The following is a 19277-nucleotide window of genomic DNA, read 5'->3' on the forward strand; positions in this document are numbered from 1 at the left end:
CTCATGCCCAGTCCTCACTTGAGGTTTTTACAATATGATTCCGTTTTCTAGCAGTCGCCTACATCTATGACATGGAACTAGTATCAATTTATGGATGCCCATCTTATTACAGGGATAAGGAACTCCAGCTAATATAAATAACAAAATGTACCAACACAGCTGTATTTTGAGAATGTCTTTATTCTAGCACACGACTAATGTCGGCGACACATTACCGCCATCCTCAGACCCTGTTTACCAAAGAACAATTACAAATGCCAATATATGAAAACTAGACAACTATAAAACAACGAACAAATTAAATTGTGTTATTCTAATGTATTAGTTAAAGCAACATTAAGGTAATATTTCACGCAGTACCAATAGAGCACATATGTCAAAACCTCTTTTTTTTTCTCTAGTCCAGAAATATATAAGAGTATGAAACATAAACACGGAATAAACCCGAATCACAGTCACAAAACAGATGACTGTCATCATATGTAAACACAATGGACATTTAGAAAGACAGTTTCGCTTCTTTTAAACCAAACCATTAAATCAATACAATGTACAACGGTATAAATTTGACAACTGGTCCCAAATATCAGACATGATCCAACTAAAAATGTTCATTGATGTTTAAAGTATGCCAAAGGCATAAACGTGATGTAAGAACCTAAAGGTAAATGTGAAGCCAATCTGGTAGAGGCTAATCACAGACCCATTGCAACTGTACATGAACTACACAATTATGTGACAATCTATCTCCAAGAACTGATAAGGTCTTCGTCTCAAAACCCTTGTTAACTACGTACCCTTAAATAACCAAATACACCAGGCCTGAAATACTATGTTCTCTATTACCCCACTGTGTGATAAACACGAACACCTAACCGCAAGAAACAAAACTAAACAACCCACTTTAAACAGTGTATTTCTCCACAGTAAAACCCTCGTAGAAATAAAACCCACGAACCCGAAAATACTTTTAAATACCTACAATCTAACTGCTATAACCTCATTGTCTCAGGGTTCGGCACGGGTGCCTAAGACAATTTGGCACCCTCTGATCTCTTATACCTTTTACGTTGCTGTCGCCTATCTGGATACTGTTCTTGATACAGATGTAGTACAGGTTGCTTAAACGAATCCGCAGAGGCAACTGAATCATCCTCTATAGTAACGTAAAACCCTTACACAGTGCGATATGTTGGTTGAATTGATACCAATTCACGGATTTTAGTTTTTCTTCGGGTTATCAAAAACGTCATACAAATTCCCTTGTCAAAGATGTATAGACATACACTACCTTAAAAATTCTTACAAACCTTAGAACACCTCCAAATGTCGCAAGAGACAGAAAATAAGACGTGTGAAATAAAGTAGAAAATTTATGCACGACGGAGTACAAAGTATCAATAGGTAACTCACACAGAACGTCTTCGTTCTTCCCGGGAAAGTCGATCACCCACGCGCTGATTAACTACGAGCGTAAAAGGGAGCTCACGAAACCTGCATCGACAGAAAATTGCGAAGTGTACGCTTCTCACAGATAATTAGGGTATCAGAAAATAACAAACAAGAGCAGTGCTTCTCCCGGCTGTCGTTACATGATACCGCTGCCGGGCACAAGTTTAGGCTTAAGTTTCCGGAGCGCAGCAAAAAGAACGCGCCGAAAGAAGCGGGAAGGAGGACAAGGAGAAACACAGCATGGCGAGGCGCGCCGGAGCGACACCCAACACCGCGCGCCGGGCAACTTTTTCTCCATTTCGAGGCGCATCCCTCGCGGCTGCGGTTCTCTCTTGTTTCGGCGCCTAAACTAGATCTAGCAGTCCAGCCCCACCCCGTCTGTCGACCCCACCCTTCCGCCAGCGGCTCACGTGGCGAGCCGACGGAGCTGCCCTAGAAAGACCTTCTGCCAGGAGCCAGCAACAACGTGCAGCAAGTTGGCTCTCTAGACTAGGCGGCTTGTTATAGTATGGCGGTAAACTCTTAGCGGAGGAAGTGGATTTTCCCGGAACGGCCCTGCAACTACAGTACAGGTTCCACAAAAATCAGTTTCCCGTTACCTGTCTAGCGGCTTAGTGCGGCGTGAGGTCATTTACATCGATGCTGTTTGTGTGATTCTACCAGTAGTTCCCAGCGTGGGTTACTCTGGTTAGTATACTGAATGTTTCAAATAGAATGAGAGGAGCGAGCAACACGCGCAGCAAGTTGGCTCTCTAGACTAGGCGGCCTATTTGGCGGTAAACTCTTAGCGGAGGAAGTGGATTTTCCCGGAACAGCCGTGCAACTACAGAACAGGTTCAACAAAAATCAGTTTCCCGTTACCTGTCTAACGGCTTAGTGCGGCGTGAGGTCATTTACATCGATGCTGTTTGTGTGATTCTCCTCGTAGTTCTCCGCGTCAGTTACTTTGGTTAGTATACTGAATGTTACAAAAAGAGTGAGCTGATTTCAAAACTCCATATTTATTGATAAAAACAACTACAAACACGAGATAAGCCGCAAAATACAAAATGTTAAAGTATTAGCTACGCTCTTACAAGTGCTATGCTATTACAGCAGCACGAGCATTTAGACGATAGCTAAGTTCGCCATAAACTTTTCACAGTATATCTGCTTTTATGGAAATTACTTCTTCTACGTCACAAACTAAAGGGAAGATGAACGCCCTTTCCTTCACATATCCCTACAAGAAAAAAATTGCGTAGAGTCATGTGTGGCGATCTTGGAGGCCAAAAATGCAGGGCAGTGTCTTCCGTGCGCCCTATCCAGCGTTGAGGCAGAGGGTCATTGAGGGACTGACGTACGTTGTAGTACCAGTAAGATGGAGTTCCATTGTTTTGGAAATTAAGTCATTGGACTCCTCCTGAAGTTGTGGAGTTCCATTGTTTTGGAAATGAAGTCACTGGACTCCTGAAGTTGTGGAAAAAGTCAATTCTTCAACATATGAAGATAGCTCATTCCAGTCACAGTGTTTTCTCTTTTTCGCGGGAAGTGGAACAAAAGGCGTTCACTTTAGTTGATTCTCTCTCGTTCTCAGTAATATCTTGAGGGTTGTGGAGTCACTATATGCGCACGTTATATCAGTTTACTTTACCGCTAACATAAAATGTTGCTTCGTCACTGAAAATTAACCGTTGTAAATAAGTATTTTCTTCCATGTTCCCCAGCAGAGAGTTGCTGAAGCAATCCAGTTTCCTTTATCAAAAACCCGAAGAGCTTGCGCTAAGTGCAGTTTCTATGGTTTATCGACCAAACGACGCAGACAGTCGTATGAGGCATTCCCAGTTCTCTGTGCTGTGAGTAGATATTCGGGGACTCCGCTCAAACGTGTGCCCAATTCTTTCCACCACGTCATCAGACGTGCGAGGCCGACCTGGACTCTCACCTTTGCACAAGCACTTTGTATCTTCAAATTGCGGATACCAACGACGAATATTTTTAGGTCCAGACGGGTCTTATTACCGTCCAGAATCAGGCAATTCTTTTTGAAACACTCCGTATTTAGTGATATACAGGATTGTTATAACTAAATTTTCGCTATTTTTCGTCATTGATGGCTGTGATATCTCCTGGAGGTTCAGTCGCTAAAATCGGAATATCTTCGCACATTTATTCAAATCGGAGTCTTCGCCCATTTTGCGCACCTTTTCCTTTGAGAACAGGTATGTCCAATATGTTTGCGTTTATTACTGGTGATTTCTGAAGTGTGTGTGAAATGTAGTGGTGTGTTTGTATCACTGACGACGATGAAACTGGGGGGAGAAGGAGAAAACCGTTCCCGGCACACATTTCTCTCAATAACACCACTCCGACGCTCGGATCACCATCAACAGTGTCGTATGTCCTCACATTATGAGACGTTTGCAGTGACGTTCTGAATTCAGTCCGGGACATTAACTCAATATCCAGTGGTCAGGGAGTTAACGCAATCACCTTTCCTGCCTTCAGAAAACTAGAGGTGAAGATTTCCTCCACTACCAGTATTCGGGAGAATATAAAAATTTCAATCCTAAAGAAAGCAGATGTTGACACATGTGAAAATTACCGAACTATCAGTTTAATAATTCACGGCTGGAAAATAGTAAAACGAATTCTTTACAGACGAATGGGAAAACTGGCAGAAGCCGACCACGGGGAAGATCAGTTTGGATTCCGTAGAAATATTGGAACACGTGAGGCAATACTGATCCTACGACTTATCATAGAAGATAGATTAAGGAAAGGCAAACCTACGTTTCTAGCATTTGTGGACTTGGAGAAAGCTTTTGACAATGTTGACTGGAATACTCTCTTTCAAATTCTGAAGGTGGCAGGGGTAAAATACAGGGAGCGAAAGGGTATTTGCAATTTGTACAGAAACCAGATGGCAGTTATAAGAGTCGAGGGACATGAAAGGGACGCAGTGGTTGCGAAGGGAGCGAAACAGGGTTCTAGCCTCTCCAAGAAGTTGTTCAATCTGTATGTTGAGCAAGCAGTAAAGGAAACAAAAGAAAAATTCGGGATAGGTATTAAAATCCATGGAGAAGAAATAAAAAATTTGAGGTTCGCTGATGACATTGTAACTCTGTCAGAGACAGCAAAGGACTTGGAAGAGCAGCTGAACGGGATGGACAGTGTCTTGAAAGGAGGATATAAGTTGAACACCAACAAAAGGAAAACGAGGATAATGGAACGTAGTCGAATTAAGTCGGGTGATACTGAGGGAATTAGATTAGGAAAAAGACACTTGAAGTAGTAAAGGAGACTATGTCGGAAATATCCCGATTTCTCCACTTGGCACTCCAGCTTCTAGCATCCACGGCTCCACTCATTATCTCCAAATGACAAAATTTGGGGAGCAAAATAACTGATGATGGTCGAAGTAGAGAGGATGTAAAATGTAGACTGGCAATGGCAAGGAAAGCGTTTCTGAAGAAGAGAAATTTGTTAACATCGAGTATAGATTTAAGTGTCAGGAAGTCGTTTCTGAAAGTATTTGTATGAAGTGTAGCCATGTATGGAAGTGAAACATGGACGATAAATAGCTTAGACAAGAAGAGAATAGAAGCTTTCGAAATGTGGGGCCACAGAAGAATGCTGAATATTAGATGGGTAGAATACATAACAAATGAGGAAGTATTGAAGAGAATTGGGGATAAGAGGAGTTTGTGGCACAACTTGACTAGAAGAAGGGATCGGTTGGTAGGACATGTTCTCAGGCATCAAGGGATCACCAATTTAGTATTGGAGGGCAGCGTGGAGGGTAAAAATCGTAGAGGGAGACCAAGAGATGAATACACTAAACAGATTCTGAAGGATGTATGTTGCAGTAGGTACTGGGAGGTAAAGAAGCTTGCACAGGGTAGAGTAGCATGGAGAGCTGCATCTAACCAGTCTCAGGACTGAAGACCACAACAACAACAACAACAACAACCAGTATTCGAACCGGATACTTTCGATTCGAGCGCTATAGGCTGTAGAAGCGGCTTTGGTCTTGATTATAAGGCCCGTGTTATCCGTAATCTTCTTAGTGTTTCGAGCTGTATAAACTGCTTGTTCTAATTTTCCAATGATATTACACTACCGGGCTCACCAAGAAGAAATGCAGATGATAAAAGGGTATTAATTGGACAAATATATTATACTAGAACTGACATGTGATTATATTTTCACGCAATTTGGGTGCATAGATCCTGAGAAATCAGTACCCAGAACAACCACCTCTGGCCGTAATAACGGCCATGACAGCCTGGGCATTGAGTCCAGAAAGGCCCGTACAGGACCTGCAACATGCGGTAGTGCATTATCCTGCTGAAATGTTGAGTTTCGCAGGGATCGAATGAAGGGTAGAGCGACGGGTCGTAACACATCTGAAATGTAACGTCCACTGTTCGAAGTGCCGTCAATGAGAACAAGAGGTGACCGAGACTTTCAACCAATGGCACCCCATACCATCACGCCGGGTGATACGCCAGTATGGCGATGACGAATACACGCTTCCAATGTGAGTTCACCGCGATGTCGCCAACCACGGATGTGACCATCATGCTGCTGTAAACAGAACCTGGATTAATCCGAAAAATGACGTTTTGCCATTCGTGCACCCAGGGTCGTCGTTGAGTACACCATCGCAGGCGCTCCTGTCAGTGTTGCAGCGTCAAGGGTAACCGCAGCCATGGTCTCCGAGCTTATAGTCCATTCTGCTGCAAACGTCGTCGAACTGTTCGTGCAGATGGTTGGTGTCTTGCAAACGTCCCCATCTGTTGACTCAGGGATCGAGAAGTGGCTGCACGATCCGTTACAGCCATGCGGATAAGATGCCTGTAATCTCGACTGCTAGTGATACGAGGCCGTTGGGATCCAGCACGGCGTTCCGTATTACCCTGCTGAACCCACCGATTCCATATTCTGCTAACAGTTACTGGATCCCGACCAAAGCGAGCAGCAATGTCGCGATTCGATAAACCGCAATCGCGATAGGCTACAATCCGAAGTCGGAAACGTGATGGTACGTATTTTTCCTCCTTACACGAGGCATCATAACAACGTTTCACCAGGAAATGCCGGTCAACTGCTGTTTGTGTATGAGAATTCGGTTGGAAACTTTCCGCATGTCAGCACGTTGTAGGTGTCGCCACCGGCGCCAACCTGGTGTGAATGCTCTGAAAAGCTAATAATTAGCAAATCACAGCATCTTCTTTCTGTCGGTTAAATTTCGCGTTTGTAGCACGTCATCTTGGTGGTGTAGCAATTTATGGCCAGTAGTGTACATGGTGATATAAAGAGAAGAAGAGCGGAAATTTTTATATCTGTTACTGTCTTAATCACTACTAACTAAATTATATGGTTATGCAGCCATTTAGTCAACATATGCTGCATATTTTATGGCAAAGGACAAGTGTTTAAGCCGGCTATTGTGGCCGAGCGGTTCTAGGCGCTTCAGTCTGGAACCGCGCAGCTGCTACGGTCGCAGGTTCGAATCCTGCCTCGGGCGTGGATGTGGGTGATGTCCTTAGGTTAGTTAAGTTTAAGCAGTTCTAAATTCTAGGGGACTGATGCCCACAGATGATACGTCCCATAGTGCTCAGAGCCATTTGAACCACTTGACCAAGTGTTTAGAGCTGTTTTGCGATAATAGTCTAATAGGTAGGAACAATATCTCAGACTTCTCATTGGGTCTGCGTTATTAACTTCTGTATTGATATATCTATTAGACGTCATACTGGTTGATTTCCGGGCACTTATCAGAATAAGTGAGCTAATGAGTGACGATCTGCCGCAGTATCCATTTTATATTACTACCGTACCTTTTACAGAAGCTGGAGTTAGGAACGGTCGTAAACTTGATCCACCTCTTGAAAGTGATAAACGGAAAAGAGCTTTCACTGAAACTGTTTACCGTACTGGTGCTGAGACTACGTGTGAATGAAGCATCATTTATCTTAGCAGGTACACGTGGTTCAGAATCTTATCTGCAAACCTCTTGGCGTATTCCACGTATCTAGTTGTGGCTGATACGCTCCTTATCTGTGGCCATTCCTCTTTCCACTTCATAACGCAATGGGCCACGTTTCTTCATACGTAGGCGTTAAATAACAGTTGAAAGGGTATTGCAGTATTCTGTCTCTTCGACGGTACCTATGTATCAATCATCTGTATTGGAACGAAGAACGCGCTCGTTAAATTTAGTAATGTCATAGGCGTGATAACAGATCGCGATCACACTATTCTAATTCCGGTTGTTTAAGAAATAATAGCAGCCAGCGTTTGTTCACAATGGGGAGAAGACGTGGTGGGACATAGTATGCATGAAGAAAGAGAATAATTATCAACCTGGCATAGAAAGACGACTTTTTAATACTATATACACATTGATATAGTTCAATTTTATGTCAGTATTCTTTGTAAAATGTTTCTGAGTAAATACATTTCATCTGTGAGCTGCTATTCTGTATCTTTTACCAAAAACACATTAACGATTCCCATGGGGTCTTCAGTGGACTCATAACAGTTTCCACGCGGGAAGCCGGCCGCTGTTTCCGAGCGATTCTAGGCACTTCAGTCCGGAACCGCGCTGCTGCTACGGTCGCAGGTTCGAATCCTGCCTCGGGCATGGATGTGTGTGATGTCCTTAGGTTATTTAGGTTTAAGTAGTTCTTAGTCTAGGGGACTGATGACCTCAGGCATTGTCCCATAGCGCTTAGAGCCATTTGAAACATTTTGAACCACCCACGAACTTCTTTAGGTGTGTGAATAAGCGGAAGTCGGAAGACGGCAAATCTGATGAAAAAAGTGAATACATTCGCAACTTTTAATTCGTTGATCAAGGTCCTAAAATTTATGTTCAAATGTTCAAATCTGTGTGAGTTCTTAAGGGACCAAACTGCAGAGGTCTTCGGTCTCTAGACTTACACACTACTTAAACTAACAGACTGCTCAGTCTGTGTCGCCTGGCCACCAAGAGCTGTTGCAGGACGATTGATTCACGGATCCAGTTATATGCCTCCTTCCGTATATAGCGATTTTACGACTATTACGAGTGGGACCTGAAGATGGCACCAATGTAATTCCGAAACTGGTAGCACATAGAAGTTCATAAAGTAAAATAAACTTCTACAAATCATACGGATATTGATAAATTATTGCATCAAGGAGAGAAAACACTGGTCACTACCTTTATGGTTAATGAAATCGACTTTGTCACATTTTGCTACAGGACTACTGGTTTCTACAGATTGCTTTTGTTGACGTTGTGTTTTCAGCAAGTTATAAATCCACTCCTTATCTCGTTCGCACCAACAAACCGGCGAGCGCAAACCATGAGCTGGATTATCCTTGATAAGGTTAAAAAGTAGCTCAGAAACACTTTTCTCTGTATATGAGACTGTTAAGGATACAACATATACCGTTCCCAGTTTGCAGGTTGTCTGGTGGTTGGTTCTTCATGTATAGTGTACGGCAGTCTTAATTCAGGTATGCCTATGCCATCGGCTGCACCGTAGGCCTATAAGCTTTGATTTAGGAGCATCATGTTGAATACTTTCCGGGTGTTTTCGACTTTGGTTGCAAGCTTTGCGAGGTTCTTCGTTACTGTTATCTCCAAGAGAAGTTATCCACAATTAAGTTCAGCTGCACACTTTTTAACTGTAGAAAATTGAAAGAGTAGCATCATTAAACATACGACAACTTCGAATGAATTGCTGTTTTCGTAAACAGTTCAAAATCCTAAACCTCTCTACACATTGTGTCATGGCATAAATGTACATGACACCGCTGAAAGTGATACGTTCACTGGATGAGGCTGCTAATATCGTTGGATGTGGTGGCCATTCTTCTTTCCTTTCACTTGCAATTACACGGACAACAGAAAAACCACAACGCAGCATTACACTCGAGAAACAAGAATTCAAGAGGGAGAGGCACTAATATTTTAGGCGTTGCCGATATCTAATTCACTGGAGATGGACTGGAGTGGCATTCGCCTGGAGTGAAACTTTAGATAACCTGAACGAGAATATTCAAACTGGAATTTCAAATTCACCATCCTTTAACATGAGTCTATTTTCATTTCAGGCCAACGGCCTTGCCGCAGTGGTAACATCGGTTCCCGTCAGATCACCCAAGTTAAGCGCTATCGGGCTGGGCCAGCACTTGGATGGGCGACCATCTGCCGAGCGCTGTTGGCAAGCGGTGTGCAATCAGCTCTTGGGAGGAAAACTGAGGAGCTACTTGATTAATAAGTAGCAGATCCGGTCTCTTAAACTGACATACGACCGCGAGTGCGGTGTGCTGACCACATGCCCTCCATATCAGCATCCAGTGACGCCTGTGGGTTCAAGGATGACACGGTGGGCGGTCGGTACCGTTGCGCCTTTTAAGGCCTGTTTGGACGGCGTTAGTTTTTTATTTTCATTTCAGACATTACAGAACACTACAGACGTGGATCACAGAATGCTGCAACAGCATGAGAGAATACAGTTCAGAAAGGATCGCCGGCCGCGGTGGCCGAGCGGTTCTAGGCGCTTCAGTCCGGAACCGCGCGACTGCTACGGTCGCAGGTTCGAATCCTGCTTCGGGCATGGGTATGTGTGATGTCCTTAGGTTGGTTAGGTTTAAGTAGTTCTAAGTTCTAGGGGACTGATGACCTCAGCTGTTTAGTTCCATAGTGCTCAGAGCCATTTGAACCATGAGAAAGGATCAACAGATTCGAGTTACTTTAATGGTACCATATTCCAAAATATGTGTATGTATATTTTTATGTGTGTATGTGTGTGTGTGTGTGTGTGCGTGTGTGTGTGTGTGTGTGTGTGTCTGTGTGTGTGTGTGTGTGTGTGTGTGTGTGTTCCATATCTCTTCCTAACCCCTGGAACGATTTCAAGCAAACTAGGAACACATATCCTTTACTGTGGGGCAACGATTGCTTTGGGGGTGAAAACCACCTGCCTATCATAGTTAAGGACAGATTAGCTTTTTGCTACTAACTCTATTCCCAACACATTTAACAGACAGTATCCACATATGCCTATGAATGTACCTACGCAAATATGTCATTGTACGACAAATAGTTCAAGACATATGACGTCATAAACACTGACGAGCTTGAAAAAAATGTCGCGTCATGTATAAAGTTTTAATACATTTATTCTTTACTACTGAGACTCCCGTATACTCGAATCAACCTAAGGAAATCCCTAACACCTGGCAGCTCTTTTAACGCCTTTAAACTGCGAAGTGTAAACGGCTGTAGGCGAAAAATTAGCCGCCTATAGAGCTATGAGGAGGCTTTACAATAAAGACGTTTAGAAAATCGGGTTGCAGCTTCTGGACATGTAACTACAAATATTGTTTGTAATCAAGTTCTGAGCTATATAAACATTACAGAGAATTTGGATACTGTAGTTACATATTTGTACAGTCGTGGACAAAACGAGCGCGACCCCTCGCCTTTTCATTATGCTGATCTGCACAGTTTTAAAGTCCGCTACACAGTGTAACAGGCAAGGTGTCGAAGTGCTACCAACATACTATGCAAGTTCGCTCAGCTGATGTGCTGAGATAGCTAGCACCGGAGAAACTCGTGCTTCGAAGACGCCACAGCATCGTCTGCCACCACTTCGTGGGAAACGAAATACCTCAAGTATAAGCCGATGCGTTGTATTCACATATCTGTGACTATGACTTGGATTTAAAATGTGGTTATGGATAGTACGAATGCTCAGATTGCGAATCTATCATGAATAAAGACAAGGGGAAATGAATTAGGCGTCCTTCCTCTTCCGTAACATCAAATATATTTTAGTTATTCTATCTTAAATGAACTGCGCAGACAATCATTCACCAGAAGTGAATAACTTTTTAGTAACACCAGATGATATTAACAGCTTGCCGGCGCGGGTTAGCCGACGCTCAACGTCGTCATATCTTGGACCGCGCGGCTCCTTGCGCCGTCAGTTCGAATCCTTCCCCGGGCATGGATGTGTGTTAGGTTAGGTAGGTTTCAGTAGTTCTAGGTCTAGGAGACTGATGACGTAAGCAGTATGGTGGCATAGTTCTTAGAGCCATTTTTTGACCTTTCGCATAAATTTTCTTTACATAAACGGCCGTATCTTTAGATTTCGTTGACATAGCTCACTTTTTTACACCACCAAGGGACCGTATACCTCAGGAAGTGCGATACATTTCCGCTTATTATGTCCACTCGTACCCGAGGTAAAAAATTTTTAAGGGTTGGGTAGACAGATAGACGGTCAAGAAAGTGAGACTAGTACGGTTCCATTTTTACGGATTTACGTGACGAAATCCTAACAACGGAAATAGCTACCACAGTTACTGAAGATGAGGGCCCCGTAAGAATTTCCCCCACTCTTTATTCGAAATGTCCGAGTTGCAGTCGATACATCAGTATATTAATCGTAGCTACGCTTTCGATCTAAATCACGTTTACAGGAATGCAAATAAAATCCATTTGCCTGTACACGTGGTAATTCAGATCCCACTATTAATGCCACCGCGTTTTAGATGTGCGAGCATTCCCATTGCTAGCTACCTTAAGGAACACTTCGGTTAATGAACGTTTTCTGGCTGGGGCACGTCTAATGGAGAATTCGAAACATTGTAGAATACGTTTGGCAGCTACGTCGCGTTTATTTCCTGGGATGGTGCAGAATTATCCTACTAAATTTACTCGCTGATAACAGTATTTTCTTATTTCGATAAACATCCCGAAGGATTGTCACATAAGCGGTGACATAAAGGTAGACAATTCATGTTTTTGAGTCCAGAAAGCTCTATGCAACAGAAATTGCAGATCATTTTGATATTTTCATTGCGAAATTGGCGGCTTATTCATGCCTGGTGTAGTAATAGAGAGCTGTTTGCCTGGGTTGTCTGGTAGCATAGTGAAAGGTGTTTGCTACTGCAAGGGAGGTCTGGTTTGTTTTCGCTTCTAATCTCGATGGAGGCAGATAGACTATCAGAAAAGGAATTTTAAGAAATTCTCTCGCCCCCAATAGGTTTTATTGCTACCTTTATTCTGTACCGGCGCCCTGTGGGTGTCGATATGAAACTGTTGTAGAATTTCATACTTGTTACTGCCTATTTTTTCCGCTTCAGTCAATAATTGAGTTGACTTAAGTGTGGTAATGAATGATTTTTAACTGACTTCCGTTATGAATCTTCACGCATTACTGAATTTGCACACTTTCATGGTAGGTCAACAGCGGTAATCCAGTATGACAGGTCTGAACCTTGACAGAGAAGGTTTCGCGGCCGAATGCGCATAATATTTTGCTAGTTCGTAACCATCTGGGGCACTTTGCCTTACTAAAACAGTTATGTTATCTCGATAAGCTGAAATTCACTTTTATTAGTACAGTCCATACTAATTAATGTTTCTTCTTTCATTTACATCTTATATTTAGGTGTTGTGGTTAACGCACTAATCAGCATTAATATAGTCTTACACATGATTGAAAACAATCTGACAAATTTCGGATGGTTTTTCAATTTCACACCTGTGCATAGTACGTTGGTAGCACTTGGTCACCTTGCCTGTTATGCTGTGTAGCAGACTTTAAAGCTGTGCTGATCAGCATAACGAAAAGGCGAGGGGTCTCGCTCGTTTTGTCCACGACTGTACATTATGCACATTTCTTTGTACGTCGTTTTCATAATTTCAAAGGTGTTTTCACGAATACATTGAAATGAAATTTTGCATCTTTTAAGCTGCAGAGACAGCTCGTTTTCGTTTCCGTTTACAGTAGAAAATAGGCAAAACGGATTCGAAGGCAGTGCCAGGTTTGTCAGGCAATTATTTAATAACACTGTTAGCGAATAGTTCTGGCACCTAACATACAATATGGAAGTTAGTTAATTTGTTTTGCATAAGTCGTGAGTCATATCTGTCATAACTCGTTATGGTACGATAAATACGATTTGGTATTACAGATATATTCTCAACGTTTACAGAGTCTTACGTTTTGATCACGCCGTAATTGGATTTTTACTTTAATTTCAGTCTGTAATAAAATATAATAAAGGTATCTTAACCGCATATGGATATCATCTTCTTTTTGGAGATTTGGTTCGTCTAATATAATTAAATGCTTTAGGCGAACCACATTTCCAAGAACATAAAAGCAACTCAGGAACGACGGAAAATACAAAAAAAAAAAGAAGATATTATCTGCCCAAGAGTTTGTCTGTGGTGTAGAAAGTGCTGTGATGCCGAAATGATTTCATTTTCTTTTTGAAATTGTTTTCCTTACCTGCCAGCACCTGTAAAGGGAAGTGGTTAAATATTTTTAAGACTTTGTAATGCGCTCCTATTCCGTGAAAGAGAGAGGCTGTTTCCTTCTAGTGTTACGCTACAGTTATTCTCAGATTGCTCCTGATTTTTCACAGCAAACTTCATCAGAGAGTATATTGTGAGGTTGTTGCTCATATGCTTAGTTTTTCCAACATTTCTCTACATGAGGCTCCAGAATTAGCACCAGTCATTGTCACTACAGGATGTTTTCATACAATGAAGTCTTCGCGTCTACATGTCGAACTGTACGAGAGAAGTACTCCATATGTAAATCAGTAAAGGGATTATGTAAAGTAAGGTAACTTTCTGATGCTTTCATCACAAAAAAATAGCGGTTACGCTTGGAGAAAATGATGAACACAAGAGTTTAAAACCATCTTCGATATGTGATTTCTATTTCAAGTACTAATCAATGCGGACATCCAGTAATTTTGAATTTTCAGTTGTACACATTTCCGTAACTCATTGCTCTGTTGTTGTTGATGATATCTCCTGTGCTAAAGGCACTTTAAGGAACGGATTTTGGTCTTTTCTTTCTAAAGATAATAAATCTGCAGAGAAGCAGTGAATAATTTTTCTGAAAAGTTAATTTATTGTTGCTTGTGTTGTCGTCCCTCTATTGATTATGGTACTCGTGTCTTCGCCTTAGAGCACTATACAGGGTGTCCGAAAAAAGGTTCCAATATTTACAGAGGAATTAGTATGCAACTAGGGAAGAAAGAATGTGCCTATAAACATTGGTCGTAAATCTCATATCTTCGGAGTCATGTCTTACGTGTCTACGAGGAGCATATCTTGCACAACGATCAGTTTGGCACGAGATAAATGAGGAAACAGCATACATGCTAGACGTTAGTGCAACAAAACGTGTTTGTGTTGGTGCCAAGCAAGCACCAAACACAGGAACACGTACCTATTCCACAGAATACTAAATTGCGTTGTGTATCGGTCGGTTAACGTCATTTGCACCTGGAGCACCCATGGTGTTCATATGGAGCACTGTTTGTTGTGGCACAGCAGTACATTATCGTAATTTCCTCCGGGTCCGTCACCGGACGTACAGCTCGCTGTGGAGACCTACTACTCAACACAGGAGATGGCAGACACAGTCTTCTGCTACGGGTAAGCAAATGAAAGCAGCCTATGGACATGTAACCCATACGTTGCCAAATATCCTCGACGCGGTACACCGTCTGTAAAGATGTTAAGCTTATTGTTCCAGCGACTTTCAGAGAGAGGATCCTTTGCACCACTAACACGGAATCATGGGAGACCTGATATGGAGCAACGGATATCAGAACATGTGGAGGACAACCCTGGAACCAGTGTCCGAAGAATAGCTACAGCGGAAGGTATTGGCAGATCTGTCGACTGGACGGTCCACCTTGAACAGTTGCTCTGTCTCCAACGTCTGGAGCGAGTACTAGCTCTGCTGCCACACGACCGGCCTGCCAGATGTTTCTCCAGATGTGCGCTGATGATATGCAGTTCACTGGGAAGGTTTTTTTAAGTTGTTCACTGGTGAAGCGGGCTTGGCGAGAGACGGTATCGTAAATTACCATAGTACGCACTAATAGGCCGATGCCAACTCGCACGCACTTACAGACAGACGACACAAACACATATTTAGTATCAACGTTTGGACAAGCGTCCACGGTGAAAGATTGCTGGGTCCCTACGTACTACACGACACATTGAAGGTGCTAGTCATCGTTACTTTCTTCGGAACGAATGACATGTGTTGCTGGAGAATGTATATGAACGACTGAAAACTTGGTCATACATGGTGAGGCATCGGCCCAATTCAACTTCGGGTGAGGCGACACGTGACACGACTCATTCAAGAGCGACTGATTAGTCGGGGAGGGTCAATACCTCGGCCTGCCCGTTCCCCTGAGCTTAACCTCGTGGAGTCTTGCCTTTGGGGACATGTGAAGTCCTTGGTGTATGATGTTCCAATAAATGATGTGGATACACTGCGAAAACGCGTGTACGTACTTGTGACGCGATCCGGCAACAGCTAGGGGTCTTCTAACGAATGCGTGATTCCATGAAACGTAGGATCCAAGGATGAATTGCAATAGGCGGCAGTTGTGGAAAGTAGGGCAGAGACATGGGATCAGTCACTGTAGTATTACTAGACCATAACTCTGAAGATATGAGATCTATGACCAATGTTTGTAGGAACATTTTTTCTCCCTTTGTTGCTTACTACATCCCCTGTAGCCGGCCGGGGTGGCCGAGCGGTTCTAGGCGCTACAGTCTGGAACCGCGCGACCGATACGGTCGCAGGTTCGAATCCTACCTCGGGCATGGATGTGTGTGATGTCCTTAGGTTAGTTAGGTTTAAGTAGTTCTAAGTTCTAGGGGACTGATGACCTCAGAAGTTAAGTCCTATAGTGCTCAGAGCCATTTGAGCCATTTTTTACATCCCCTGTAAATATTGGAGCCTTTTTTTCTTCAAATACCCTGCATATAGGGTGTCTAGAGTGTCTCTTCGACCATTCCAAATTACTTTTTGTTCAGAAACAGAAAAAAATGTATGTAGCAAGTGTTTTTAGCTATCAGGGGCATATTAACCAGCCTGATAGCCTTTTTTTTCTTTAATATACTGATCAGCCTTTTTGTTCGTTAATACACTGATCCCCTAGAACATTATGAACACCGACCTACCATCAATATAGACCCGTCCAAACGATAGTGTAGTCACCTGGCGAGGAATGATAGCTAGTCAGACACATGCACGGTGCATGTCGTATTAGCGAGAGTGCTGTTTGTGGAATGGGGAAGGCGGGCCATCTATCTGGGTTTGACCGGTGGCAGATTATAATGGGCTGGAGGCTTGCCACAGTCGGCCGATGTGGCCGAGTGATTCTAGGCGCTTCAGTCTGGAACCGCGCGACCGCTACGGTCGAGGATTACTGTAGTGAGTGTCTTCATGACGTAGCGAAACCAAGGTGAACACACGTTCAGACGTCGTGATGTTCAGCGGCCACCTCTCACTACAGATGTAGGTCGTCGTAGGCTGAGCAGACTGGTAAAACAGGACAAGCGGCCAACTGTGGCGGAACTAACATCGGACTTTAATGCTGGGCAGAGTACAAGTGTGTCCGAACACACAGTGCTCCGAACACTCCTCATGATGTGCTTCCGCAGCCGACGCCGCATGCATGTGCCAATGTTAACACGATGGCATCGGTAACTAGTACAAAAATTAGGACGTGACCATTGGCACTGAATGTTAGCGCAGTGGCAGAGCGTTGCGTGGTCTGATGAATACCGATATCATGCCGATAGGAGAGCGCGAATCCATCTTCCATAGGAACAGCTCTTTGATACCTGTACTGCGGAACGGAATCAGGCTGGCGGCGGTTCAATTGATCACTAGGGAACAACTATTCCCGGGTCCAGCAAGGCACCATGACGGCCAAGGAGTATCGTACGCTGATTCCAGAGCACGTGAACCACTTCATAACGATCATGTTTCCCGACGGCACTGGCATTTTTAAGCAAGATAATGCGCCATGCCACAAGGACAGAAGTGTGATGGACTGGTTAGAGGAACACAGTGGCGGCTTCCAATTGATGTGCTGACCCCCCCCCTCCCCCCCCCCCAACTCGCCAAATCAGAACCTGATCGAACAATCGCCATATCAGAACCTGATCGAACACTCCCGGGATGTGATTGAACGTGGCGTCAAACTCATCGTTCCCCTTCCCAGAATTTACGGGAATCAGTAGACTTTCGTGTGCAGATGTAGTGCCGACTCCTTCCAGCGGCCGCGCGGGATTAGCCGAGCGGTCTTAGGGGCTGCAGTCATGGACTGTGTGGCTGACCCCGGCGGGGGTTTCGAGTCCTCCCTCGGGCATGGGTGTGTGTGTTTGTCCTTAGGATAATTTAGGTTAAGTAGTGTGTAAGCTTAGGGACTGATGACCTTAACAGTCAAGTTCCATAAGATTTCACACACATTTGAGCATTTTTTTCCCTCCAGCGAACTACCAAGGCCTCACTTCTTCCATGCCACGAAACGTGGCCGCTGTTATCCGTGCCAAAGGTGATCATGCCGGTTATTAGGTAGATTCCCATAATGTTCTGGGTGATAAGTGTATTATTTATTACGTAATACAATTCTTCTCGTCATGAATTGTTCATAAACTTATCACAATGTAACATTCTAGTACTTATGATGTTGTTAAAAACGTAACACAATACTGGCTTTGACTTTCCTGTACTGCACACTGCGCAGGTGCTAGTGATAACGTAACTCGCCCACTTGTTGCAATGCTTCTTAACGATCAAAGTTAAGAAAAGGCAGTCAGTCTTGTTAATGTTACCCTTGACAACTAAACAACATTTGCTTGATACATTTTTTATTTTGCTTTTGCACAAAAAAATATTTGGGGTGGCCAACCATAAACTGGACAGCCTTCATACCACGTATAGCAAGAACAGGAGATGTCGCAATATCGAACTCTGGGAAACACCACCAACAATTTGTCCCCTGTCAGAAGAACATTTGTGATGAAAATCAGATCAACTATTTACGATAACAGATCGCTTCCTGTCAATTAAGCATGAAGTGAACCATACGTATAACTTGTTGATTGTATCAGATTGAAATGTGATTGAGAACAAAAGTATATTTGTGGCGAGGAGAAAACAGTCTCATATATTGAATTACATCTTGCTCATTTTTGTTTTAGAGAATTTGGGGTCACCGAGGAAATCCACACCACATTGTATCCACTTAGTCTGAGAAATGCAATACACAGTTGTGCTTAAAAGTAGGCTCACAAGTTTGTAGGGAAATTTAATTAAAAATAAAAGAGGGACCAATGAACGAAGAAGCGTTCGTAGATACGGCAGCGATGCTGTTAGATCGCGTACCTGAGTATCGTCTTCAGGATGGCGGACGATTGTGTATTCAGGTCGCCCGCTGTGTCGGTGAGGTTATCGCACGGAGCGGACCAAGTGCGCTCGCTCTGTGCGGCGTGCTCTGCCTCCTTACAAAACTGAGCCCTCGTCATACCGGACCGCTGATAAGCGCTATCAGGAGGAGCCATTCGGTGGCGTTCTCACCAACTACGAAGCGCGCTGCATTTTTCGCTTTCTGGCGCCACTTCGTAAGATAAGACTCGCCAGACAGAGCTGTTCTGACGGAGTACAACTAGTCATTCACCGTTCCATGTTCAGGGCGCTCAGTGCCTCTATGCCAGAAGAACAGCGCAGCACTAAAGAAACTTGTTCCTCTGTTTCTCATCGAACGAAGAGGAGCCTTGTGCGTGATACTGGGCGCTTAGTCTCGAGGCACAGGGTTCGAGCGCCTGTTCGGCCGTCACTACATAGGCTACTGTCGGGATTTATATAACAAGTCTACAGTCTCTTCCCTTCGCAGTCATTGTCCAATTGAATGGCGAAGGCAGCAGAGAAACAATTTCAGATATCCGGTGAGGGAAGAATCTCGAATTTTTTTCGGATTATGTCATTAAAACAAAGATT

The 19277-nt window shown here is 43.5% G+C and overlaps 1 protein-coding gene across 1 annotated transcript in view; it reads right to left on the reverse strand.

Moving 5' to 3' along the window:
- LOC124622872 (glucose dehydrogenase [FAD, quinone]-like) overlaps positions 1-18805 on the reverse strand; it is a 187596-nt gene extending 168791 nt beyond the window's left edge. Inside the window, exon 1 of the mRNA XM_047148666.1 lies at positions 18666-18805. Coding sequence (XP_047004622.1) covers positions 18666-18805 — 140 coding nt within the window. The remainder of the gene's footprint in view (positions 1-18665) is intronic.
- Between the last annotated feature and the right edge of the window lie 472 nt (positions 18806-19277).

The sequence above is a fragment of the Schistocerca americana genome, chromosome 7 (assembly GCF_021461395.2).
Source record: "Schistocerca americana isolate TAMUIC-IGC-003095 chromosome 7, iqSchAmer2.1, whole genome shotgun sequence".
NCBI classification, from domain to species: Eukaryota; Metazoa; Arthropoda; class Insecta; order Orthoptera; family Acrididae; genus Schistocerca; species Schistocerca americana.